The sequence below is a fragment of the Syngnathus typhle genome, linkage group LG9 (genome assembly GCF_033458585.1).
Source record: "Syngnathus typhle isolate RoL2023-S1 ecotype Sweden linkage group LG9, RoL_Styp_1.0, whole genome shotgun sequence".
Lineage (NCBI taxonomy): Eukaryota > Metazoa > Chordata > Actinopteri > Syngnathiformes > Syngnathidae > Syngnathus > Syngnathus typhle.
In genome coordinates, this window is record NC_083746.1 from 5,148,453 (window position 1) to 5,167,910 (window position 19,458).

General features: G+C 44.3%; 2 protein-coding genes across 12 annotated transcripts; one reads left to right on the top strand and one right to left on the bottom strand.

Moving 5' to 3' along the window:
* Nucleotides 1-203: 203 nt before the first annotated feature.
* On the bottom strand, nt 204-14,426 carry pikfyve (phosphoinositide kinase, FYVE finger containing). 5 transcript variants are annotated; one of them, XM_061287788.1, is made up of 43 exons: nt 14,286-14,426; nt 12,741-12,928; nt 11,923-12,090; nt 10,667-10,776; nt 10,022-10,193; nt 9,734-9,941; nt 9,283-9,309; nt 9,035-9,124; nt 8,668-8,821; nt 8,429-8,586; nt 8,135-8,246; nt 7,919-8,066; nt 7,688-7,852; nt 7,535-7,597; nt 7,326-7,455; nt 7,026-7,206; nt 6,871-6,945; nt 6,558-6,665; nt 6,345-6,485; nt 6,111-6,237; nt 5,212-6,032; nt 4,721-5,134; nt 4,541-4,641; nt 4,391-4,462; nt 4,151-4,322; nt 3,906-4,084; nt 3,719-3,832; nt 3,540-3,648; nt 3,300-3,454; nt 3,136-3,232; nt 3,003-3,060; nt 2,807-2,944; nt 2,600-2,720; nt 2,415-2,510; nt 2,265-2,345; nt 2,088-2,176; nt 1,958-2,017; nt 1,704-1,880; nt 1,516-1,619; nt 1,316-1,444; nt 861-1,122; nt 730-804; nt 204-599 (listed from the first exon to the last, which is right to left on the bottom strand). In XM_061287788.1, exons 1-43 carry the CDS (start codon nt 14,306-14,308, stop codon nt 484-486), a joined length of 6,288 nt encoding a protein of 2,095 aa, XP_061143772.1. In that variant the 5' UTR covers nt 14,309-14,426; the 3' UTR covers nt 204-483. The 5 variants fall into 5 exon arrangements, with proteins under 5 accessions (XP_061143772.1, XP_061143773.1, XP_061143770.1 ...); XM_061287789.1 differs by having other exon boundaries at nt 12,741-12,925; nt 14,286-14,425; XM_061287786.1 differs by lacking the exon at nt 14,286-14,426 and adding an exon at nt 13,774-14,115 and having other exon boundaries at nt 2,088-2,173.
* On the top strand, nt 14,052-19,432 carry sgo2 (shugoshin 2). 7 transcript variants are annotated; one of them, XM_061287798.1, is made up of 9 exons: nt 14,052-14,074; nt 15,149-15,256; nt 15,356-15,531; nt 15,810-15,884; nt 16,443-16,510; nt 16,586-16,692; nt 17,108-18,892; nt 19,054-19,168; nt 19,247-19,432. In XM_061287798.1, the coding sequence occupies exons 2-9, from the start codon at nt 15,187-15,189 to the stop codon at nt 19,260-19,262; spliced, it is 2,412 nt and encodes an 803-aa protein (XP_061143782.1). In that variant the 5' UTR covers nt 14,052-14,074; nt 15,149-15,186; the 3' UTR covers nt 19,263-19,432. The 7 variants fall into 7 exon arrangements, with proteins under 7 accessions (XP_061143782.1, XP_061143778.1, XP_061143783.1 ...); XM_061287794.1 differs by lacking the exon at nt 14,052-14,074 and adding an exon at nt 14,511-14,646; XM_061287799.1 differs by lacking the exon at nt 14,052-14,074 and adding an exon at nt 14,511-14,646 and having other exon boundaries at nt 19,057-19,168.
* Nucleotides 19,433-19,458: the final 26 nt, after the last annotated feature.

Consider the following 19,458-nt stretch of genomic DNA (forward strand, 5'->3'; position numbering starts at 1 on the left):
ATAAATTATAAATTGTGTTAAATTAATATATTACATTTGAAATTAATTTTAAGGGAAAAATATTTTAGAAATATTACAAAGCACTAAATCTAAATGATAGACTCACAAATAGGGTTGACCGTCTGTTCCTCAGGCCATAGTTTGCCAAGCAGTACCCAAATGTATGTAAATACTGATACAAAACAATCATACGTATTTAAAGATCAATGTTAATAATATTTTAATAGTTACATAATCTCTGTACATATTCAAACTTTAAATTACAGTAGCAAACTAAATGACAGCGTCAACGTGGGTCCACAAGATAAAATAATAAGTGCATCTCCACAGCAGTGCACTTCTTAAAAAATATGACGGAATATGACTTTTGTTGTATGGAATGGTGACACGCTTGTTTGTCAGTGAAAACGATTTTTTTTAAAAATTCCAGCGTGCGTTAAATGTTGGACCAGGTTTTCTTGCATCCCCATGCATGTGTCCCGCTCAGCAGTTGACACCCAATCCAGTCCAGTGATCAGGCACCATGAGGAAGTACTTGTCCATGGCCTCGCAGAAGCGGGCGCGGTACAGCTCGGGCGACACCACAGTGGGCAACTTCCCTGCAGAGAGACAATATAAATGCGGTTGTTTCAAAAAGTATCTGAACGCTTTGCTAATAAATTATGGAAGGACAGCTGATCATGCAAGTCAGGCTTCCAGAGCCCGAGTGAGCAAAGCAGCGAGCCCTACCTTGACCTCCCAGAATCCCAGTTGATTTAACGACCATCTCCAGCCTCTTATCCCACGTGAAAGTCCTGATGTAATCTGTGAAAGACGACAAAACATGAGATTGCGACAAAAATGCCTCGAGCATTCCTTACCGATGATCCCGACCACCAGCTGATCAGTGGCATCGTCGCGTCCCACCAGTAGTGAGTAGTCAATGATGAGATGGCTTGACAGGAAGTAGGCGTCGCTGTGAATGGCGGCGCGCAGCACCGACTTGCAATGCGAGCGGATGTACAATGGGTTGTCGTAGATGAGCTTGAGCAGGTTCTCATCCAGCAGCACCACCTCGCAGCTCTCCTTGCCCGAGTCCGTCTTCACGTTGCGGTTTCGCAGCGAGCCCTTCAGGTCGAAAACCTGGCAGGGGCAGAGAAGACGTGGTGCTTCCCATTCATTTATTCTGCACTAAAGCAAGAACTTGACTTCCTGTTTAAAGATCATCAGAAGGTTCAACTATTTCAACGCTCAGTGAAGTCACATGCTTGTTAAATGTTTTCCCCATTCAGGAAAAGAACTGAAAGAACCTTTTTCAGGACATAAATGTTCTTACCTGAGCCATCTTGCGTCCATAAAAAAGGTTTTCCATCACAAGCAGGTCCAGTTTCTTCTCAGTGTTGTTCTGAGAGTTCTTGTAACCGATGCGATAAACGCCGAGAATCTTTGCCAGAGCAGTCGGCCTCTGTGACACAAATGTATGGCGTCAATCCGGAGCAGATGCGTCCAGTGTATGCCGTTGTTTATTTTGCACACTTTTTGTTGCACAGCTCCCGTGATGTAGGTAAAGTAGTGAGGAGCAAAGTCCAGGAAGGATTGGACTTCCAGTCTTGGCATCTGCTTCAGGATGAAGCGGTCATCTGGAATCCAGATGAAAAAGATGTTCTAATCTCAAAGAATATGCATCCCAGATTAGAAAAAAAACCTTAAATCAGTGGTCTGACCTTCAGTGGCATAGAAAACAGCTCCAGACTTTCCGCCACGTGCCTGCCAGTTGACGCAGTGGGACAGCGAGCGGACAAAATCTTCCTCGGCACTCTCCAAGATTTCTTCCCTCATCCTGTGGAACTCATCAGCGTAGTAGATGCGACAGTAGAACTTGGCGTTGGCGTCTGAGAACTCTAAACGGGGGGAGCGGGAATGACCATTTTTATATGTTGGAATAGGGGGGGGGATAAAATAAAAACACTGAACTTACGGAGCTCAATGTGTGGATTCTGCGATTGCTTCTTTTGTTTGTCAGCCACATCAGTGTCTTCTGCAGGTGAGCAAAGATGACATCATCAGCAAATGGCGGCTGGTGAATGCATGCAGACATCAACACTCACTGGGCGGGTCAGCTTCTGTGATGCTGCGACTCTGCACGGATGATTCGCCGAGCCTGGCGGGGCTGCCCTTGGCCCGGCTCTCGCCGCTACTTGACACAAGTTATTACGTTGATGCACACTTTCTTCTCGAAATGGACCATTGTACTGTTTTTTTATATAACAGCAGACGGGACGAACCTGTTGGCTTGTGACACCTCGTCCGCTCCTGCGTTGGACGCCTTGGACAAATCATCCAATGCTGTTTTGTATTCCTTGCAGCTGTGGACAGAAATCTACTTAAATATATGTAAGTACAAAAAAAAAAAAACTTTAAGTAAAAGTGGTCACCTGAGTGCAAAGGCGATGATGGAGCTTGGCTCCTTCTCACACACAGCGATGGGAACCCGTTCATGTTCGTACATCAAGTAATGCTTGTCTGGGTCACTGCAACACAGGAAGTGATGTCATACTTCAAAATGTATATATGTTGCGAATCAAATGAGAATGTGTATTGTGGCGACTGCAATACTCACAACGGGAAGGGAATAGAGTTGTAGCTGTTACCGGGTAGAAAATTGGCCAAAATGGCCTTCATGGTAGACTTCTCCTTCACTTGACTGTCAGTGGAACCCAGCAAGTGTCCGTCAAACACGTCTGGTGACCCCGGGAAATGCAAAATATTTCAACACAAAGTGATTTTAGAAACAGGAGAGTAAGTAGCGATAACTGCGTATGTCAACCTTCTGGAATGCTGACAGAATCCGGCTCCGTGAAGGAGGGGCCGCCGGGCGTGTTTGGCTCGGCCCCGAGTTCCACTGGCGACAGCAACGCGGTGGAGGAGGACGATGTGGAGGCCAATGTGTTGAGGTGACGGTCCTCTGTTCAAAAAGACAATTTAGCTGATTTGCATGACTTTGCCCAAGCTGGAAGGCTTACCTTTGTCGCCATTCTGGACTACTGGCGAGGGGTTACGTGGTGAGGAGTCCAGGGTGCTCTGTCATCAAAACAAAACAAAGCGCGGTCAAGTCATGAGGAAAATTTCATCAGCACCTGAACGCACCACACTAACCTTGCTGTCATCAGCGGCGGTCTGTCGGTGGCGGCCCGGGCTCGGTGGGACTGATAAACGTTTACGGCCTTTCTCCTGCTGGAATAAATCTTGTAACCTAAGGGAGAAAGTAGTCAGCGACACGTTGAGGAATGTAACTGCGCTCAAGAGCAGCCGTGACTGACCTGCTGTTCCAAGACTGCAGCATCTCACAGAGGCTTTGCTTCTTCACGACAAGAGACTCCAGCACTGCCTGGAGCTGCTGCGGAGAATCCAGACCGCAGGCCTGTAACCGCGCTTGGAGCTTCTCGATCCAACTACGCAGCTCGGCCTCCTCCATCTGCACACAGAAATGACACCATGAACACTAAAAAGCAGGAGGAAGAAAGCAGAAATATACATGCAGTACGCGACAAAGGCTCTACATCTTTTTGGGCAAAGAGGTCCTCCATCTTCTCCTCTCGTGTCTTACTGAAGGTCTCGGTCTTCAGGGAAGTGAGGCGGTCATCAATGGCCAAGTAGACTTGCGTGACTCTAAGATCAAAAACACAAGAGACTATTGGATAATCCACTGAAACTATTGAAGGCTGAAGGGTTGATTTACTTTTGGGAGAAGTCTTTCAAGTCCTGCTGTAGAATGGCTTTGGAAGGCCCCTGGTTCCTGATGGAAATTTTGGGCCGGGGAAGACAAATCTCCAACAACCTCACAGACGTGTAACTAAAAAGGAGATAAAGCGGACGTTTGATAGAGTTTGGATGGTAGAAAGTTGGAAGGAGGGTTTATGACCTACCTGAAGGACGCCACCATCTGGTTGTACGAGAAGTACTGGTGGTAGTCTTTGTGAATGGAATGTCCGCAGGGTTCCGCGTTGGCCCGCCTAGTGTACTGGTGGCCGTAGAAGTGCAGCTCCAGGTATTTGGCAAAAGACATTGACCAGGAGTCATTGGACAGCGGCACCACAGGCGTCACCTGAAAACGAGAAGGCAAGATAAGAACCCACGAAGCCAGGTTAACTTAAACTGTTTGTTTAGCGACCTGTTTGCAGATGCGGCACCAGGAGTAGTTGAGAATGGTGTGCTGGTAACCGGGAACGGGGGAGTCGAGCTCCTTCAGCACAATCTGCACGCAGCCGTTGCCGTGCACAAAGCGGCGGATGTGGTGCACCATGGGAGTCTCACAGAAAATGCTTGGACACTGGTAAGATGATCTGAAGCAAAGCAAAAGAAAAAGGTGAACAACCATAAAGCTGGAAAATATACAATACAATCATTTTACCTGAAGCAGTAGCGTTCCAAGAACACACCCAGTGAGAGGTCGTTCTTTCCGTAGAACTCCATAGTGACGATCCTGTTGTGGACAAATTTGATGACGACTAAACTCACGAAATAGAACTTTTAGTGCTTGCAGTGATGATTTGGAGTTTACCAGGGGCTGACGCAAGGGTTTGGAGCATTGCTGGACTGAGTTGAGGAGCTGCTGAAAAGCACGCACAGCCGCTGATGATTGACTGGCGTTAGAGAGTCCATCTGACAATGAGACCATCAAAATTTATAGGCAAGATAACACAAAATCATAAGAACCTGAGAAGCTCAAACTCTTCCTTACCTTAGGGACCACGCCCGTCTCGCTCTGCTTGCTTGGTTTATCGTCTTCGCTATCGGCCTTGATGGGCCCCTTGATGAGTGGTGAGGGCGTCTCCTCGTTCTTGTGGTAGCCGTTCACCAGTCCGGCCGCGTTGGCAGAATTGAAGGGGTCGGTGGATTCCCTCTGCCGAATCCGCCCTCCCTTTGCTCTGTATTCTGCCAGCATGTTGGCGAGGTCCTGGCTGCTGTTCAGTTGCTCGACAATACGGGTGCTAGTGAGGCCGTGGCACGGGAGGACGTCGACGTGTTTCAATGGAGCGACGCCGTTGGTCTGGCTGCTGACCAGTGAGGTGGACGCAGAGTCTTTGAGGAGCTGCCGCTTCCGCCGCCCGTCCAGTTCTTTGAAATCTTTGTTGAGGAGGGGGGAGAGGTAGACCTATAGTATGGAAGACACAACCGAGCAGGAACCATTTTGTCACTGTCACATTGTTGATGCGTGCAAAATCAAAATACCTTTTCAGGGAAGTAATCCCTGCTGGGGCAGTGCATGCCGGCAGGCGTGAGGAGAAACGGTTCTCGAAATGTAATGAAGGGCGAGATACACAAGATGATATCCTTCAGCTCCTGCTTGAAGACTTGAGAGATGGACTTCAGGCGGTCGTCGGTCGACGTCACCTGCTCTGCTACAAACAAGCCCGTGTCGTCCTGCAAGGGGTCTCGGAACAACCGGGGCATCGACATTTCTGACCCCTTATCCTCTGTACTTTCCACCTCCTCCTTCTCCAGGTTTCCTCGCTCAGATGTATCATCATCATCCGAGGTCCTCCTGAATGCGTTCGCCGTCAGCTGCTGCGCTTCCTCCATGAGAAACGGCGGAGAAACCGACAGAGGAGGAGCAGGAGCGCTTGAAAATGGTGAAGAAGTCAAGGTCCGTTTGATACCAGCTTCCTCGCTTTGAACAGAGGAAGATGATGACCTTGGATACTCCTGGCTTATTTCAATTCCAAATGCGTCATCCTCTGGACATCCACATGTCACACAATCATCAGTTCTCACAGTCGGGTTGTGGCTCTCCTCATCCGTCTGTTCGGCATTGGCCTCAACCTTGCCATCCAGCAGGCAGGGGAAGGAATTGCTCTGGGCCAAGCTGGGTGGCATGGCAAACTCATCCATGAGGAAGGAGATCTCCAGCTGCGAGTGATAGGCCACACACACCATCATCATGATGATCTCCTTGACGCGGGCCAGCTCGTACTCGGAGGCGCCGCGCAGCTTGATGGAGCAGCCCAGGTGGGCAGCGCAGCCTTCGAAGAACATCAGCGTCTTCACATCATCTGCGAGCAAGCAGTAATATGTCACGCTGGCTGAACGACGGACGGACTTTGACTGAACGAGGGAAAGCAAACACTCACCGTTGGCCAGGATGAAAGGTTGCATGAAGAATTTATGACAGGTGCCCAGTCGAGGCTTGGTAAGAAGCTGGTCCATGGACATCACGAGGTCTCCTTGGGTCATTCGACTCACACGGTCCAACACTTGCTAAATTGCAAAGGATTTGTGAATCTTTTTAATGATTACAAACTCTCATGATACAACAAAATGACCCCCCAAAATAATAGGAGGGGTAACGATACGACCTCACTAACCGGTTTGACGTTGATCACCAAGGTGATTCCATGTTCCAGCAACATGTCCTGAGCAATACGAGACACCGTCTTCTCCACCAGCACCAGGTTCGGTCGGACGTCCACGATGCGTTGAACATAATTCTTTAAAAACTCTCGCTCCTGAGACAAAAAAAAAATAATCTTGTGGGTTTAGGAAATGATGGTAAATAGCCTCAGCAAACAAATACTGACCTGCAGAACGATGGGCTCGATGCAAGTAAATTTGGTTTCTTCCCTGTAAAGATACTCGATGGAGCACTTCAGCAGCAAGATTTTGGGGTTCTTGATGTACGAATTCATCTACAAACACATGTGAAAAGGTCAAGTATTGATGGAAAAGACAATTTTATACAAACAGAAATTTTTTGCTAAAATTGCATTTTTTTTATAGGATTCAGCTCATCTCCCTTAGAACAAGCTCCATAGAAAATGGATTGTGACAGGCAGGGAGGAGACATGTGCGACATTCAAAATGTGATTTTAAATCCAAACAAACCCCACCAACCTTTTTGTGGGCGACGTTCTTGGTGCATACAAAGCCATTTACCACAGTTGAATCGAATTTTCTCCCGCCAGGGATCTAAACACAATCCCGGAGATTAGCTTCAACCCCTGGGCACGATCAAATGTGCAATTCATGTCGCCCACACGCTTCTTCACCTTCTTAATGTGGACCAACTGTCTGATGTCCATGTCGTCGTCGCAGTTCCGGACATCGGGTCGCACTGTCTGGACCACTTGGCGGACAACCGGCACAATGATGTCCCGCCAAGACAGCGAGAGTGACTCGCTGTAGAGCAGTTGCTGCAGCAGTGCCATCATGTGACTGTGATTGGCGGAGCTAAGAAAAGAGAGGCATGAATTTTGTTCCAAGTAGCTACAACTGAGCAGACTAAACGATATATATCTTGCATCTGCATTTATTTTATTGTGGATTTTTTTTGGTGCATCTCCACTCACAGCAGCCTCTCCATGGCCTTCTTCTCTCCGTTCTCTTCTCGGAGCTGGTCCAGTGAGCTGTGGTGCCAACCAAGAGGTGTGAACAGCATCTCTTTAGCCTTCTCCTCCACACGCCGATTAAACAAAGACTCTTGAGAGGGAAAAAAAAAAAAATCAGTCACACAGGAAATAGCAATGGCAATTTTGTGGCTTGATTAAGAGAATTCTACCTTTGATGAAGGCATCGCTGATCACGATGTTCTCTCCTCCGTCCTCTGACATGAAAAATTCAGCTGTGAAACAGAGAAGTAGGTGATGGGAACAACATTCCTGCAAGGTTGACTCAGCCAGTCATGCTTAAAGTGAAAAGAAATCAAACACACCTTTTTGTTCCGATGTGGGAGGCACATGTGAATACTTGGACTGCTTCTTAATGTGGAAGTTGACATTGTTGTGCTCCATGTTGAGGCTGATGGAGGCAGCCGAATCGCTGTCCATTACGGACTGGGAACTGCTGACGGACGTCCTCTTGCTCTGGTTGGCAGAGTCTGGACACAAAACACACAGTTAGGGGTGAAAAGGACCACTTAGCCTAAAGAACCGACGGCACATACTTGATAGGTTGTAGTCGGACTCCTCTGCAAGCTGCTCCATGTCACTATCGTCAAACTTGATGTCCTTAAACCAGGACGGTTCAGAATGCCCCTCCACAGAGTTGATGCTGTCACTGTCTGGAGATGGTGTTTCGGAGAACTCTGTGCTCTGCGGAACAGATGGGTACCATCAGTACGATATGCCGGCTAAGAAAAACACCAAGGAGTTCTACTCACTTGCAGGGGGCGGTAAAGGGCGTACTCGTCTCGGAACATCTGGTCGTTGTGCGTGATGCAGTCAAGCCAGCGGCCATCGACCAAGGCCTGGCCGATGGCGATTGCTTGCGCCCTGAAGGGGGGGGGGGGAATCTGCGTGAGGTGTTTTTCCGGAAACGGGACAATTTCAAAGGTGCTCCTTCCTGTTTACATCGAAGGTGCATAAGTGTCACACTGACAGTAGAAGCCGCGCAACCAAAAAGTGCCTTTTCCGACGTAAATATAAAGTTGTGTAACTTCAATGGACTTTGGTACCTGTTGGAGATAGTGCCGTTCCTCAGCAGCCAATTCACCAGCTCCTTTCCCACAATACAGTTAGGGTAGGTCCTCAGCCAATATCTGTGGTCCTGGAACTCCATCCCTGTGTTATTGTGGCAGATTTTCTTCCACAGGTCCTTTAGTTGCGATGAGTCCTGTAAAACAGGCAAGCCCATAGGACATTAGTGACGTCCGCAAGCAGTGAGCAAACTATGCAACATTGAAAAGGGAGTTACCACAAGGTTCTTCCTCTCCTCCTCGCTGTGGTCCAGCTTGGTGACACTCTTGGCGCCCGACAAGGCTCGTGTGGTGGGCGGGCTGACCGAGCTGTCGTATGACGGCACCATAGACCCAGAGCAGTCCAGAGACAGGTTAGAGACGCTGGCAGACCTGGTACAGGACCATCCAAAAAAAAAAAAAAAAAAAAGAAGTCACAACAAATGAATAAAAGGGCATGGACGCTTTTTGGGCCAGCTGGTTCCTTTGTTCACAATTGCCGTTTAATTTTCTTATTTGAATTCTCAATAGAATTTTTAATGGTAACTAAAATACTCAACAGCTTCCATTTTCAACCAATTATAGGCCGACGGACCATTGACCCACCTCCTCCTGGTAGGAGATTTACCCACATCTTCTTGCAACGTGGCGAGTCTGGAAGGGAGAACACTCTTCTGTGGTTCTTGATGAATCATTCTAATAAGCATATACCAAAGCACACGCATACACACACGCTTACTAGGTCATTTCGTCTGCTGTCATCTTCCCCGCAATAATTATGGCCATGAATAATATGTTCCTCCTCTAAAGAAAGCACTGGTCTGAATTTAAATGAAGAAAATAGCTACACTCACGTTTCGCTCATCCCAATGGGAGTTTTTCTAGGCCAGAAGACAGACAGAGGAAGAGAAAAGATAGGGATAGAGAAATATTTTTTTGAGGAAGGTTGACAGAAGAAGTAAAAAGCAGCCGCAAGTTAAAAGGTGTAACCTATAGCATCTTTCACTTTGTGCTTTTCCACTGATGATGCAGCACCAGGAGCAACTGGGGGCTAAGAATCTCGCTCAAGGATTTATCGAAATGGTCACAGTGGCCGGGGATCGAACGCCCGGTCACTCTACCGCTGAGCCACGCCTAAAATGGACAATGGTCGGATTTGCTCAAATGATGGGAACAGATATTGTACAGAAGTGCAGAACAAACTGGAAAAGAAATGATTGAGTCAGCTGAAACTTTTGAGTTTCATTGTAAATCAACAAAAAAAATAAAAAGATGGCAGGGAAGAAAACAGAAAAGACTTCAAACCTTTGCCAAGTGAGGTCTTCCTCCAAAAAGATATTCCTGCTTGCCTTGCGTCCGCCCACGGGCGTCCGCGGCTCGCTGGGTTCCGATACAGACACAGAGCAGGAAGAGTCAGCCAAGACGTTCAGGTCCTCGCTGATGGAGCCCGACTCAGCCGAGTAGGCGTAGTTCAGTGCTATTTTTCGACAGTACGTACAGGCCCGCAAATCTCCTATAAATGGTAAAGTGAGTCGTCCATGTTATGCTTGCGTGTGATGGTCTTTTCCGTCATCCGGCGTGCTCGCCGCTTACCCGTGTAGCCCATGAATTTCCCGGGGATCTCCTGGTTGCAGCATCGACTGCAAAAAATCTGTCCGCACAGCCTGCAGTGGTGGCGCCGACGGAATGTGGTGAACTTCTCGTTACAGTCATAGCACTCCTTACACTGACTGTCGGGCATCCAGTACTGCTTCAAGTCGCTGTCCTGGAAGCGTGGGAACATTTTCTTTCCAACAATACGTTCCAATAATTGCAACATGGTAGTCATATTAATATTGTGTTGGTGGAGAAAGAATTAGGACGAATGCTGCGCTTCACAAAATCGTGTTGGAGACTCTTTCATGACTCGTTTCATTAAGAGCTCGCTAAAAGCAAGAGTCACAACAAATGGGATTACATCACAAAGTCTTTCTCTACAAAGACAACCAGACAAGGCTCTGACTATTTTTATTTGTTGACCCACTGGGTAAATATTATCAAAGGTATTTGTTCTCCGATGGCAGAAGACAAAAGAAACTTATAGACAGATGGTATCCTCCTCTATTTACAAAAACACAAAGCATCACAATCGTTTTTTAACGTCATTAAAACATTTTCACAATTGTCAGACTGCTGTCAATTGGTCAAATCAAATATATTTCCAATAACAGGTGAGATTTTTGAGGAAGAGGGGAATACCTGACTCTTTCCATCCATTATTTCCTTGAGTCGTTGCACCACTGTCCGAAGTTGCACCGCTGTGCGAGGGTCATGATTGCTCAATGCCGTATCTGACTTCCTGCTGCTATCTGAAAGGAAGTTTACACATGCACACACACAAACAGAGTAAACTCCACGGAACATATTTGAAATATATATGGAAAATATGCTTGCAAATAAGGCACTTTATCCTTCTCAGGGCATTTAAACAAAACGGAAATGTGACCAAAAACTGCAATTCAGTTGTGATTAGTAAAAAACAGGATGCAAACCAGTATCTTCAAGCAAAAAAAAAAAGCCCAAACATTAGCTTTTCAAGAATTAATTCATTCCTATATTCCAAGTTACTTTAAGCTTTGTTTGCATCTTAAAGCTAATACATATTTGTTAGAGTAAAAAAACAACACAATATTGCCTCAATTAGTGAACCAGACAAGACAGACCCAATGCTGTTGTTTTCATTGCTTCGTATTTAAGATGTCCAGTTTTGTTGGGGGTCCCTAAATGCAGCTTGTGCATAGTCAACAGTGAAAGTGACTTTCTATTTTGTTCTTAGAATTTGCCTTTATACCCAAACATTTGTCATTGTGTTTGAATGCCAAAAGGTGAGTTTAATGACTAAGTCATTACTATTTATTATTATAATGACTAAGTCGAAGTCAATCACATGATCAGAAATCGGGACGTCCCTCGTTTTTATTATTGTGACAGTTTGAGCATTCCACAAATTAATTCCACATTATTTACTAGAATCAACCAACAGGTGAGATTGTGTTTCACAGCCATTCATTAATTGAGGAAATACAGCATACTTTTTCTGCAATAAAACTTTCAAGCACTTTTCAAACCTTGAAAACTGAAACATTTTCAAGAGAATTAAGCAACCCTGAACTTGACCATCAGGTTAGTGAACAAACCAAAGTGAAACTAATGATTGTTTTACAAATGCAGATATCACACACACACACACACACACACACACACACACACACACGCATGCACAAATGGAACACCCTGTCAGCCCTCACCTGGCCAATCCACTGGAATCAGAAAACACACGAGAGCCCATGTTACAGCCTTTCATACAAATGTCACAACACAAATCCATCACACCAAGGGCTATTTTGTATGGCACGTCTTCCTAGCGAGCACATTTGAAAGCACTTGATGAAAAGTTGACTAAAACATCCAAAAGGGTGACCATTTGACACCATCGACACGTTTGTGTGTTTTACCAGAGGTGGTGGAGGTGCGCCTGAGGTGTTCGGTGTACGATTTCCGCTGCGTCCGTGAGCTATAACGGGAGTGGGAAGGGCTGGATGACCAGCTGCGACTCTCCGACTGAGGGGAAGGGGGCACCTCATCCACCTTATCGGAGACGGCGGTGGCAGGTCGGCCATCCTCTGTGAACACGTACGTAGGGCAGCATGTGTGAGTTGATAAAGGCTGTAAAAAACTTCTTTTTTTCAAATATTTTGCTTTTGGGCAGGACAATATATTTGGGACATCTGAATATATGTTCTGGATGCACAGTGTGTACTTTTTGAACATTTTAGATGACACAAATTCAACCTTGTGACTGTGAGCTGGATGTCATCACTTATTGCAATGGAGGATTTGTAAACTTGCAAAGAGAAGTAATACGTTAGATTAGTCGTTACAGCGAAAAGAAAATAAAGATATATTAGACCCTTGTGAGGATAAAGCGGTTTGGAAAATGGATGGATGAATGGATATTTGAGCAACACTGTACTCTAAAGTGTGACCTGCATTACAGCCGATAATATAGTAATACAGCACAGGGATGCTGGTTGTGGGGTGTTATGCCACATGACTGACAGCAGCTACACAAGGTTTCTAATAACGCAAACACATGAGCCGAATTGAGGTTTACAGTAACTTAAAAAAGAAATGAACAAATATTAGAATTCCTCTCATTTTCAAATCTCAAAAGTTCTTGTCTTTCATAATAAAAGTATGATTATTGTTGCTATTATAATTAGTAGTAACAATAATAGACTTGATGGTGGGGCTGTGAGGTGGACCCGCTAACCTTTGTTGTTGAAGCGAAACAAGTTGACAAAAGAACTGTATGCCGACCGCAGTGGCGGCTCATCCTGCTCCGGCGTGAGTGGCTTGAAGTGAGTCAGATGAGAAGGGCTGGCGGGCGAGATGACCGGTGGCTCGACGCTCGAGGACGATGGCGTGGACTTTTCCCCAGCGGCCATCTCTTGTAGTCTCCTTGGAAAGAGGGGACATGAAATGAGAATTTGAACAATTCTTTTAAAAAATATATCAAATTATCACCCATGCCAGATTAACATTTTGCCAAACTGTTTCCAAGGATTAAAAAAAGAGCTGTCAAAATTAATCAATTAATCAACAAGTAATTGATGATCAAATGATTCGACAGACATTAATAATTGAGTAATTGTTTAGAGAATTTTTTTTTTTTACCATAGAATAGTCCTCGAATGTCATTTTATCTACAGTAATTATTTGTGATTGTTTTAGTTATCGCTGCAAACAGATTAGTTTTGTGTTTAATCAAAACAAGTCATTTGCAAATGTCTGCTTTTTGCTTGGAAAACTGTAAACGCAACAAATCACTTTCAAAAACTTTGGTGTGTACAAAATTCATGGGATTCACAAAACAATGCAGAATTCAGTCATGCATTCAGCCGCTATAAGTTAGTCTTCTTTTATTCATATGTTTTATTATACAGTACTATCATCAGGGAAACTCAATTACATTATTCAGTGGTTTAAAAGTTGCACATATGAAATTACAGAGCTATATAAACATTTGCTGCATGAAGTGGAGATAGACAACCAGCAATCTAGACAAAGGAAAAACTAGTGTATGACTAGTACTAACTAAAAGTGGCCAGAGTCAACATTACATGTTCATAACAAACGCTCAGTTTACCATGGAAATCTTTAAATGACATCACTTGAGTAGCTACAAGTGTTTGTTAGCCTACAAGGACCCCTCAAAACTACACAATAACAAGGAGAGGAATAGAAAATCACCCTCATGTCGTCTACGTTCTACATACATGGATCACAAATCACTCTAAACTTACTCTTTGAAGAACTGTCCGAACATTGTCGTTCTTGCCATTTGCGATCATCAAATGTAAAGAAAATTGCAGAAGTGATCGCATCACGTTACCAGCCTTGTCATGTGACCATAACAGGCCGTAGCGTGACTGACGTTACGGAGCACTGTGTGTGCGTGCGCGGGTGTGTTCGGTGTCTCAGCTCAAGCTTAAGATCCAGCCAAATAATAACATCGCGAACATACAACATAAATAAAAGGTCCCTTACGTCTTGCTAACGAATTTTCTGCTATGGCTGATAAACTTTCTTTCGTGTTAGTTCAAGGTAATTCCACGAGTGATCGTAGTTGCCAGTCCTCAAAAGATTCATATTTTCAATCACTTCAAAGCGTCTTTAGCTTCCCAAAGATCGTAAACAAGATGTTCACTAGCTAGCCGGCCACTTGTCACTTGTACTTGACGTAGTGTTAGCCTCCTATGCTAACTAGCCGGTTCTCCACCTTTTCTGCAACATTCGGAACCTGCCATTGACTCACCCATTTACGTGGGGATTCGACATCGTTGGTTGAAGATCTCAATCGAGGCAGGCATCCAAAAAGAGCATTCCAGAGAACATCGTAGCTGACTCCCACACACAGAAAAGAGGCTTTGACAGTCACTGCGAGCCAAGTTAACGGGCAGACATGACAAGCCGAGCCAGCACAACGGAGAGGTCGATTAGATAGGATTGTTTTGAATTGATTTTTTACAGCCATAAATCCGTAAAAATCAACTGTGTTGAGTAACATAACCCCAATAACTATAAATATACTGAAACCAAACGTAGAAAAGTTCGAAATTTTATTGGATTGGGCGGGAGGAGGAGATTTAGTACGGGAGGGCGACGCGCTCTGCACGGTGAGTAGCGGAATGCGCCTGAGCATGATTTGCAGTTATCAGCCAATAATTATGTAAAAATGTAGAAGAAAAAAGCTAAGAAGAAACGCGGCGATGTTTGTGGCTGTTCAAAAAATGTGAATTGTTGTTAAATTTGATTGTTTCGGTTCTGAGAGATCTACTCTTTGAAATCAACTGCCTAGTGAGTCAAATAGTTCCGAATCGCTCAAACTAAACGAAAAAGATGTTGATGGCAAATGTTAACGGGCCGTTAATGCTGTTTTTAATGCGATCACATTCTACAACATTGAAATGTAAGTGTGCATAACGTTTTATTTTGTAACTCACGTGAAGTTGACGTTTCTTGTTAGCTATTATGCTAACATGATACCCTGCCGTACAAATTAGGAATTTACAAATAGATCAAATATGTGTACATGCATGGATTAAAGCATTTTTGCCACATACTTTGCCATGGAAGCTGCGTGTACAATGTATTTTAATTTCTTTTTTTGTCTTTCAGGTGACTGGATTTATCAGTCTAAAGCAAGACTGTAAACCATGACAAAAAAACAGAAGCCCCTTTTGGCCAATGTTGTCCATTTGTCCAAAACTAAAAAGAAATTACAAAGTGAGTCTGTCATATATTTTTGAATGTCACGACATTTGCAAGATTAAAACTGCTTAATTATCCTGCCCCTCCTTATCTCTCATTCCTCTGCTCCATCAGATACCTACTCCTTTTTCAAGGTCTCATTGAAGGCCAACAACACGGCCCTGGCTTTCGCTCTACAGACTGAGAAGCAGAAGCACACGTTACTACAGAAGGACAACATGCACCTGAGAAAGGAAGTGGCGTCTGCACACTTTGATTTGGCCATCTATAAGCACAAATGCAGAGAACTGGTGAGATGATTTACTTGGCTCTCAAGATTCAAATGGGTCAAGTTCTGATCACAGGCTGATTGAAAATTTCTGATGAGACGACAGACGTTCTCTTGGAATATGAGTCAACTAACTCGTGGAGAGTCCGTGCTGTTGCTCAGTTAGTTACAAAAATCTGTTTTTAACCCCCCTTCACTTATCGCAGTCTTCAGCAATGCAAAAATAAATGTTTCATGTTTCGAAAAAAGATTCTGAATGTTCAGCAATTTAACATAACACTGTACCTTGTTCTTTCACAGCTTCTCATCTTGAAAAACCTTTATCGCAACAGTCTCCAACAGTTGAACATGGTGGTGGAATTATTCCCTGACAGTGTGAGTTGAAATCTTGATATTTTTCGGTCTGTATGTGGAAAAAATTGTTTGTGAGTGCAGGGTATTAATTCATCCTTATCTTCACAGTGACATTCAAGATTGGTAAAAAGACCCGAATTCTACTGCGAGAAAGCAAACAAAACATCCACCTGAATGTTTAAATATTAGGTCTCAAAATCATGTCGTAGAACAAGATTGTCAGCTTTTGACATCTTGCCTAATATTTGCACATTTGGTAATGTGGCCCTTGGGTTCTAAAATTTAGGAACAGATCGTATTTGTGATGTGTTAGGAGTTAGGGTTTTAAACGCAACGGAAGTTCTTTTTTTGTGTGATGTGGTTTTTGTTCAGCAAGAAGTGGTAACTCCAAACTTTTGGCCTTTTGAGTGGGTGCCCTAGTCTCATCCTACCCTCCCATGGTATTGCGCTAGCGCTCAATGAGAACCAGTTAGACGTCCTTCATCGAATGGGACCTAATACAAAATACTACAAATGTTTTGAACTCTTCATGGGAATGTTCTGAAATGTTAAACTAGTGTCTTTATTAAACTCCCACAGGATCTCTTTGAACCATCCGGGGACCACAACGTCTTCCGAACTGAACCCGACAACCCTCCAGTTGAAAAGTGAGGTTTATTTTACATTACAAACTGTCAACCCCATCTGATATCTAATTTCACTAAAAGTGAACTTCCTGACAGCCTTCCAAGTTTGGCACCAGATCTTCCAGAAGTTCCAAAGGATTCAGAAATGCAAGCAGGTATTCTTGAAAACAACATGCCGGCAGTCTTACCTGTCCCAAGTAGAGGTTTGTGTCTTACCAACCATGCTGTAAGTCCAAAAGTCTTGGGACCTAATGATGTCTTGATTTTTGCACTAAGGCAAATTTAATAGTAATAATAAACATTTTATTTCTCAGGCGCCTTTCAGGACACTCAAGGTCGCGCACATAGGCATAATTTGTTTTCAACCAGTAGACTCTCACTCAGTCTTACCACAATCCAATAATCATTACCTCCATGGCAGACAAAAAAACCAACACAAGGTTGTGAACCATTGCTCTCGTTGTAACCACAAGACCATAATGACCTTTATGTAGGCGGACATGCTTATTTTCTGTAGAATGTCCCAATACTTTTGTCTTTACATGAAGTATTTTGGTCAGTCAGTTTGTGACTTCTCTGTTAAGTCATTGATTTGTGTTGCTTTTCACACCTCCACAGCAGAAACAGACAAAGAGAAAAGGTATTCAAACCACCAAGCACTCCAGAGGAAGTCCGAACACCAGTCCAACATCTTAAGGGAGGAAGTGAGTAGGGTGTCACACAGGACCTCTCAGTCTGCTTACGACATCGACTCTTTACCGGGTCACCTGAGCGGCCAAACATCTTCAGCAATTAATATTGCTGGAACATTGGGTCCCTCTGCTGAAGTCAACGCTCCTTGTGATTTGCCAGAGAACACTGTAGTTTTCAATCCAACCATGGAATTGACTCACAGCAATGATGCAGAAATAGCCATTCATCATTCCACAGAGCAAAAAAACTCGAAACTACCAAAACCCAAATGCAACAAGATAAAAGTGAGTAACTTGGTTGCATCAAGTCTAGCAGACACTTCACAAGGTATGGGTGGGACAAGTTGTGGTCTTAATGAGCCGATTAGCACCACCTCGGATCCAGAAGGCCAAATACTAGACATTTCTAACAAGCATTTCCAAGATGAGTTTCAAAGTAAACTCGGGTCACATATTCCCAAAAGGGTAAAATCCAGAGTTGAGAGAGAGAAAAAGGTGAAAAGCACCAAGTCAACAATGGATTCAGGTGATTCTGTGTGTCTTGCCTTGGGTGATTATCTCATGGATGATGACGTCTTTTCCTTTAAACCCAACAAGAAAGAGACTTTCCCTTTCGAGAAAGACCCTTTCCCAAAAACAAAGTCAAAAGTCACATACAGGAAGCCCAGAAATAAAAGTCAGACAAGTTCTTTGATCCACAGTGTGGCAACAGTGTTGTCACCTCATGACCAAAATAATGGTGGGTCCATAGTGGACCACAATGACGGAGCAGACAATTTTGAAACTGTACAATTTGAGGGAGCAAGCTATCCCACTGGTGGAAATGAATCGCAGATAAACGCAGAGTCTTCCACAAAGTCTCAAGGACATTCCAACTCAAGATGCAGGGGAACATTTGTTATATCTGCGGATCACACTGCACACATCAGAGAAGAACTTGGACTGTTGTCAAAAGATAAGGACTCCAGTTTGCATATTGAAGAATCCTTGGACTCTCGGGCAGCGACCAAAGATGCCGGTTCTGTCACAGCAATGCCAAGCTCCTGCAAGCGTCCTTGGATGTCCACTCAGGATCCAGGAAGCCTTCCAGGAGACTTGTATGGCAGTAATAATAAAGAAAATGTACTGCCACTGGAGGAATTCTCGGTTGCAGGTCATGAGTTTCAGAAGCCCAAAAAAGCGAGGAAGGAGGTCTCAAGCAGATGCGGAAGGAAAAAATCCCAATCTTCTAATGATGTTGTGAAGGACATGAACAAACATCTCCATGGCAAAAGCGTTTGTCCCGCAGAGCACGTGGCTAGTCTTGCAGAATCCACTGACTCCCCTGACTTTTTATTCTTGAAAGACATCTTCCTATTGGATGAAGATACCAACAGTTCTAAATCAGACTCCAGGGTGGATAAGAATCCTAAATGGTACCGAAATAAGTTCAAACTCCCTTCAGTGGGTAACACCAACAGAAATCCCAGAAAGACATTCTTCCTTTCCAATCCGGAAATGCCTCCCATAAACATGTCGAAAGAGATGACTGAAGGTGAAGGAGCTCGTCAGCATTTGGGTGACCTGCTCATTGATGAGATACCACCATCGTTGAACAGCTCCATTGCAGACACCGGGCCAGGCTCTTTAACTTGTAGTCCTAAACGACAACCCGCAAATGGGCAGCAACTGATGGAGGAGACCACCTTGATCACCCCTGTCTCTTCTCCTGGTGAGTTGACAACATAAACATCACATACATCTTCTGTACAGATGAACCACGGAGCTGGAGCGATCTGTTTTATTCGTATGGGTTGGCACTAGGCATGAACCGATATTAGAATCGGATTGTATGCTAAGCGTGAGCAGTCAAAAAAATGATGTGTGTTGCAGCAGGTAGAGTCTTAATGTCAGTCACCAACAACCATGCTAGCCCATGTAAAGAGAACCAGGGTAGAAGCAAAAGATGCAAGGACGCCGTGAGTTACAAAGAACCATCCCTGCGTAGGTGAGTGCCACTTCCCGGTGAAGTCTGTTCATGTAAAAAGAGGAAACAAATGCCTTTTTTGTTTCTTTGTTTTCTCAGCAAAATGCGACGTTGAATTTACAGATGGTTCCTAAACTCTCCCGTTTCTAAAGACCACCAGAAGAAGTCACAAGTGCTCCTTTGCAAAAACTGATTTTCACTTTCTTACTTGATTGATACTTTTATGTTGTTGGCTTTAATGCACATTTAGTGAGTTTAATAAAAATGGTTTATTGTTAAGGTTAATGTTTAAAAATGTTGAAATGTTTTTT

Bases quoted from the DNA above. Each gene is read 5' to 3' on its own strand.
- pikfyve (XM_061287785.1), bottom strand. From the start codon at position 13,811: ATGGCAAGAACGACAATGTTCGGACAGTTCTTCAAAGA. The intron at 8,822-9,034 runs GTGGGTCAATGG...GTCCTGTACCAG, and splicing joins AAATCTCCTACCAGGAGGAG to GTCTGCCAGCGTCTCTAACC. The intron at 6,238-6,344 runs GTTAGTGAGGTC...TTTGCAATTTAG, and splicing joins TGGTGATCAACGTCAAACCG to CAAGTGTTGGACCGTGTGAG.
- sgo2 (XM_061287798.1), top strand. From the start codon at position 15,187: ATGACAAAAAAACAGAAGCCCCTTTTGGCCAATGTTGTCCATTTGTCC. The intron at 15,885-16,442 runs GTGAGTTGAAAT...AAACTCCCACAG, and splicing joins TGGAATTATTCCCTGACAGT to GATCTCTTTGAACCATCCGG. The intron at 16,511-16,585 runs GTGAGGTTTATT...ACTTCCTGACAG, and splicing joins GACAACCCTCCAGTTGAAAA to CCTTCCAAGTTTGGCACCAG.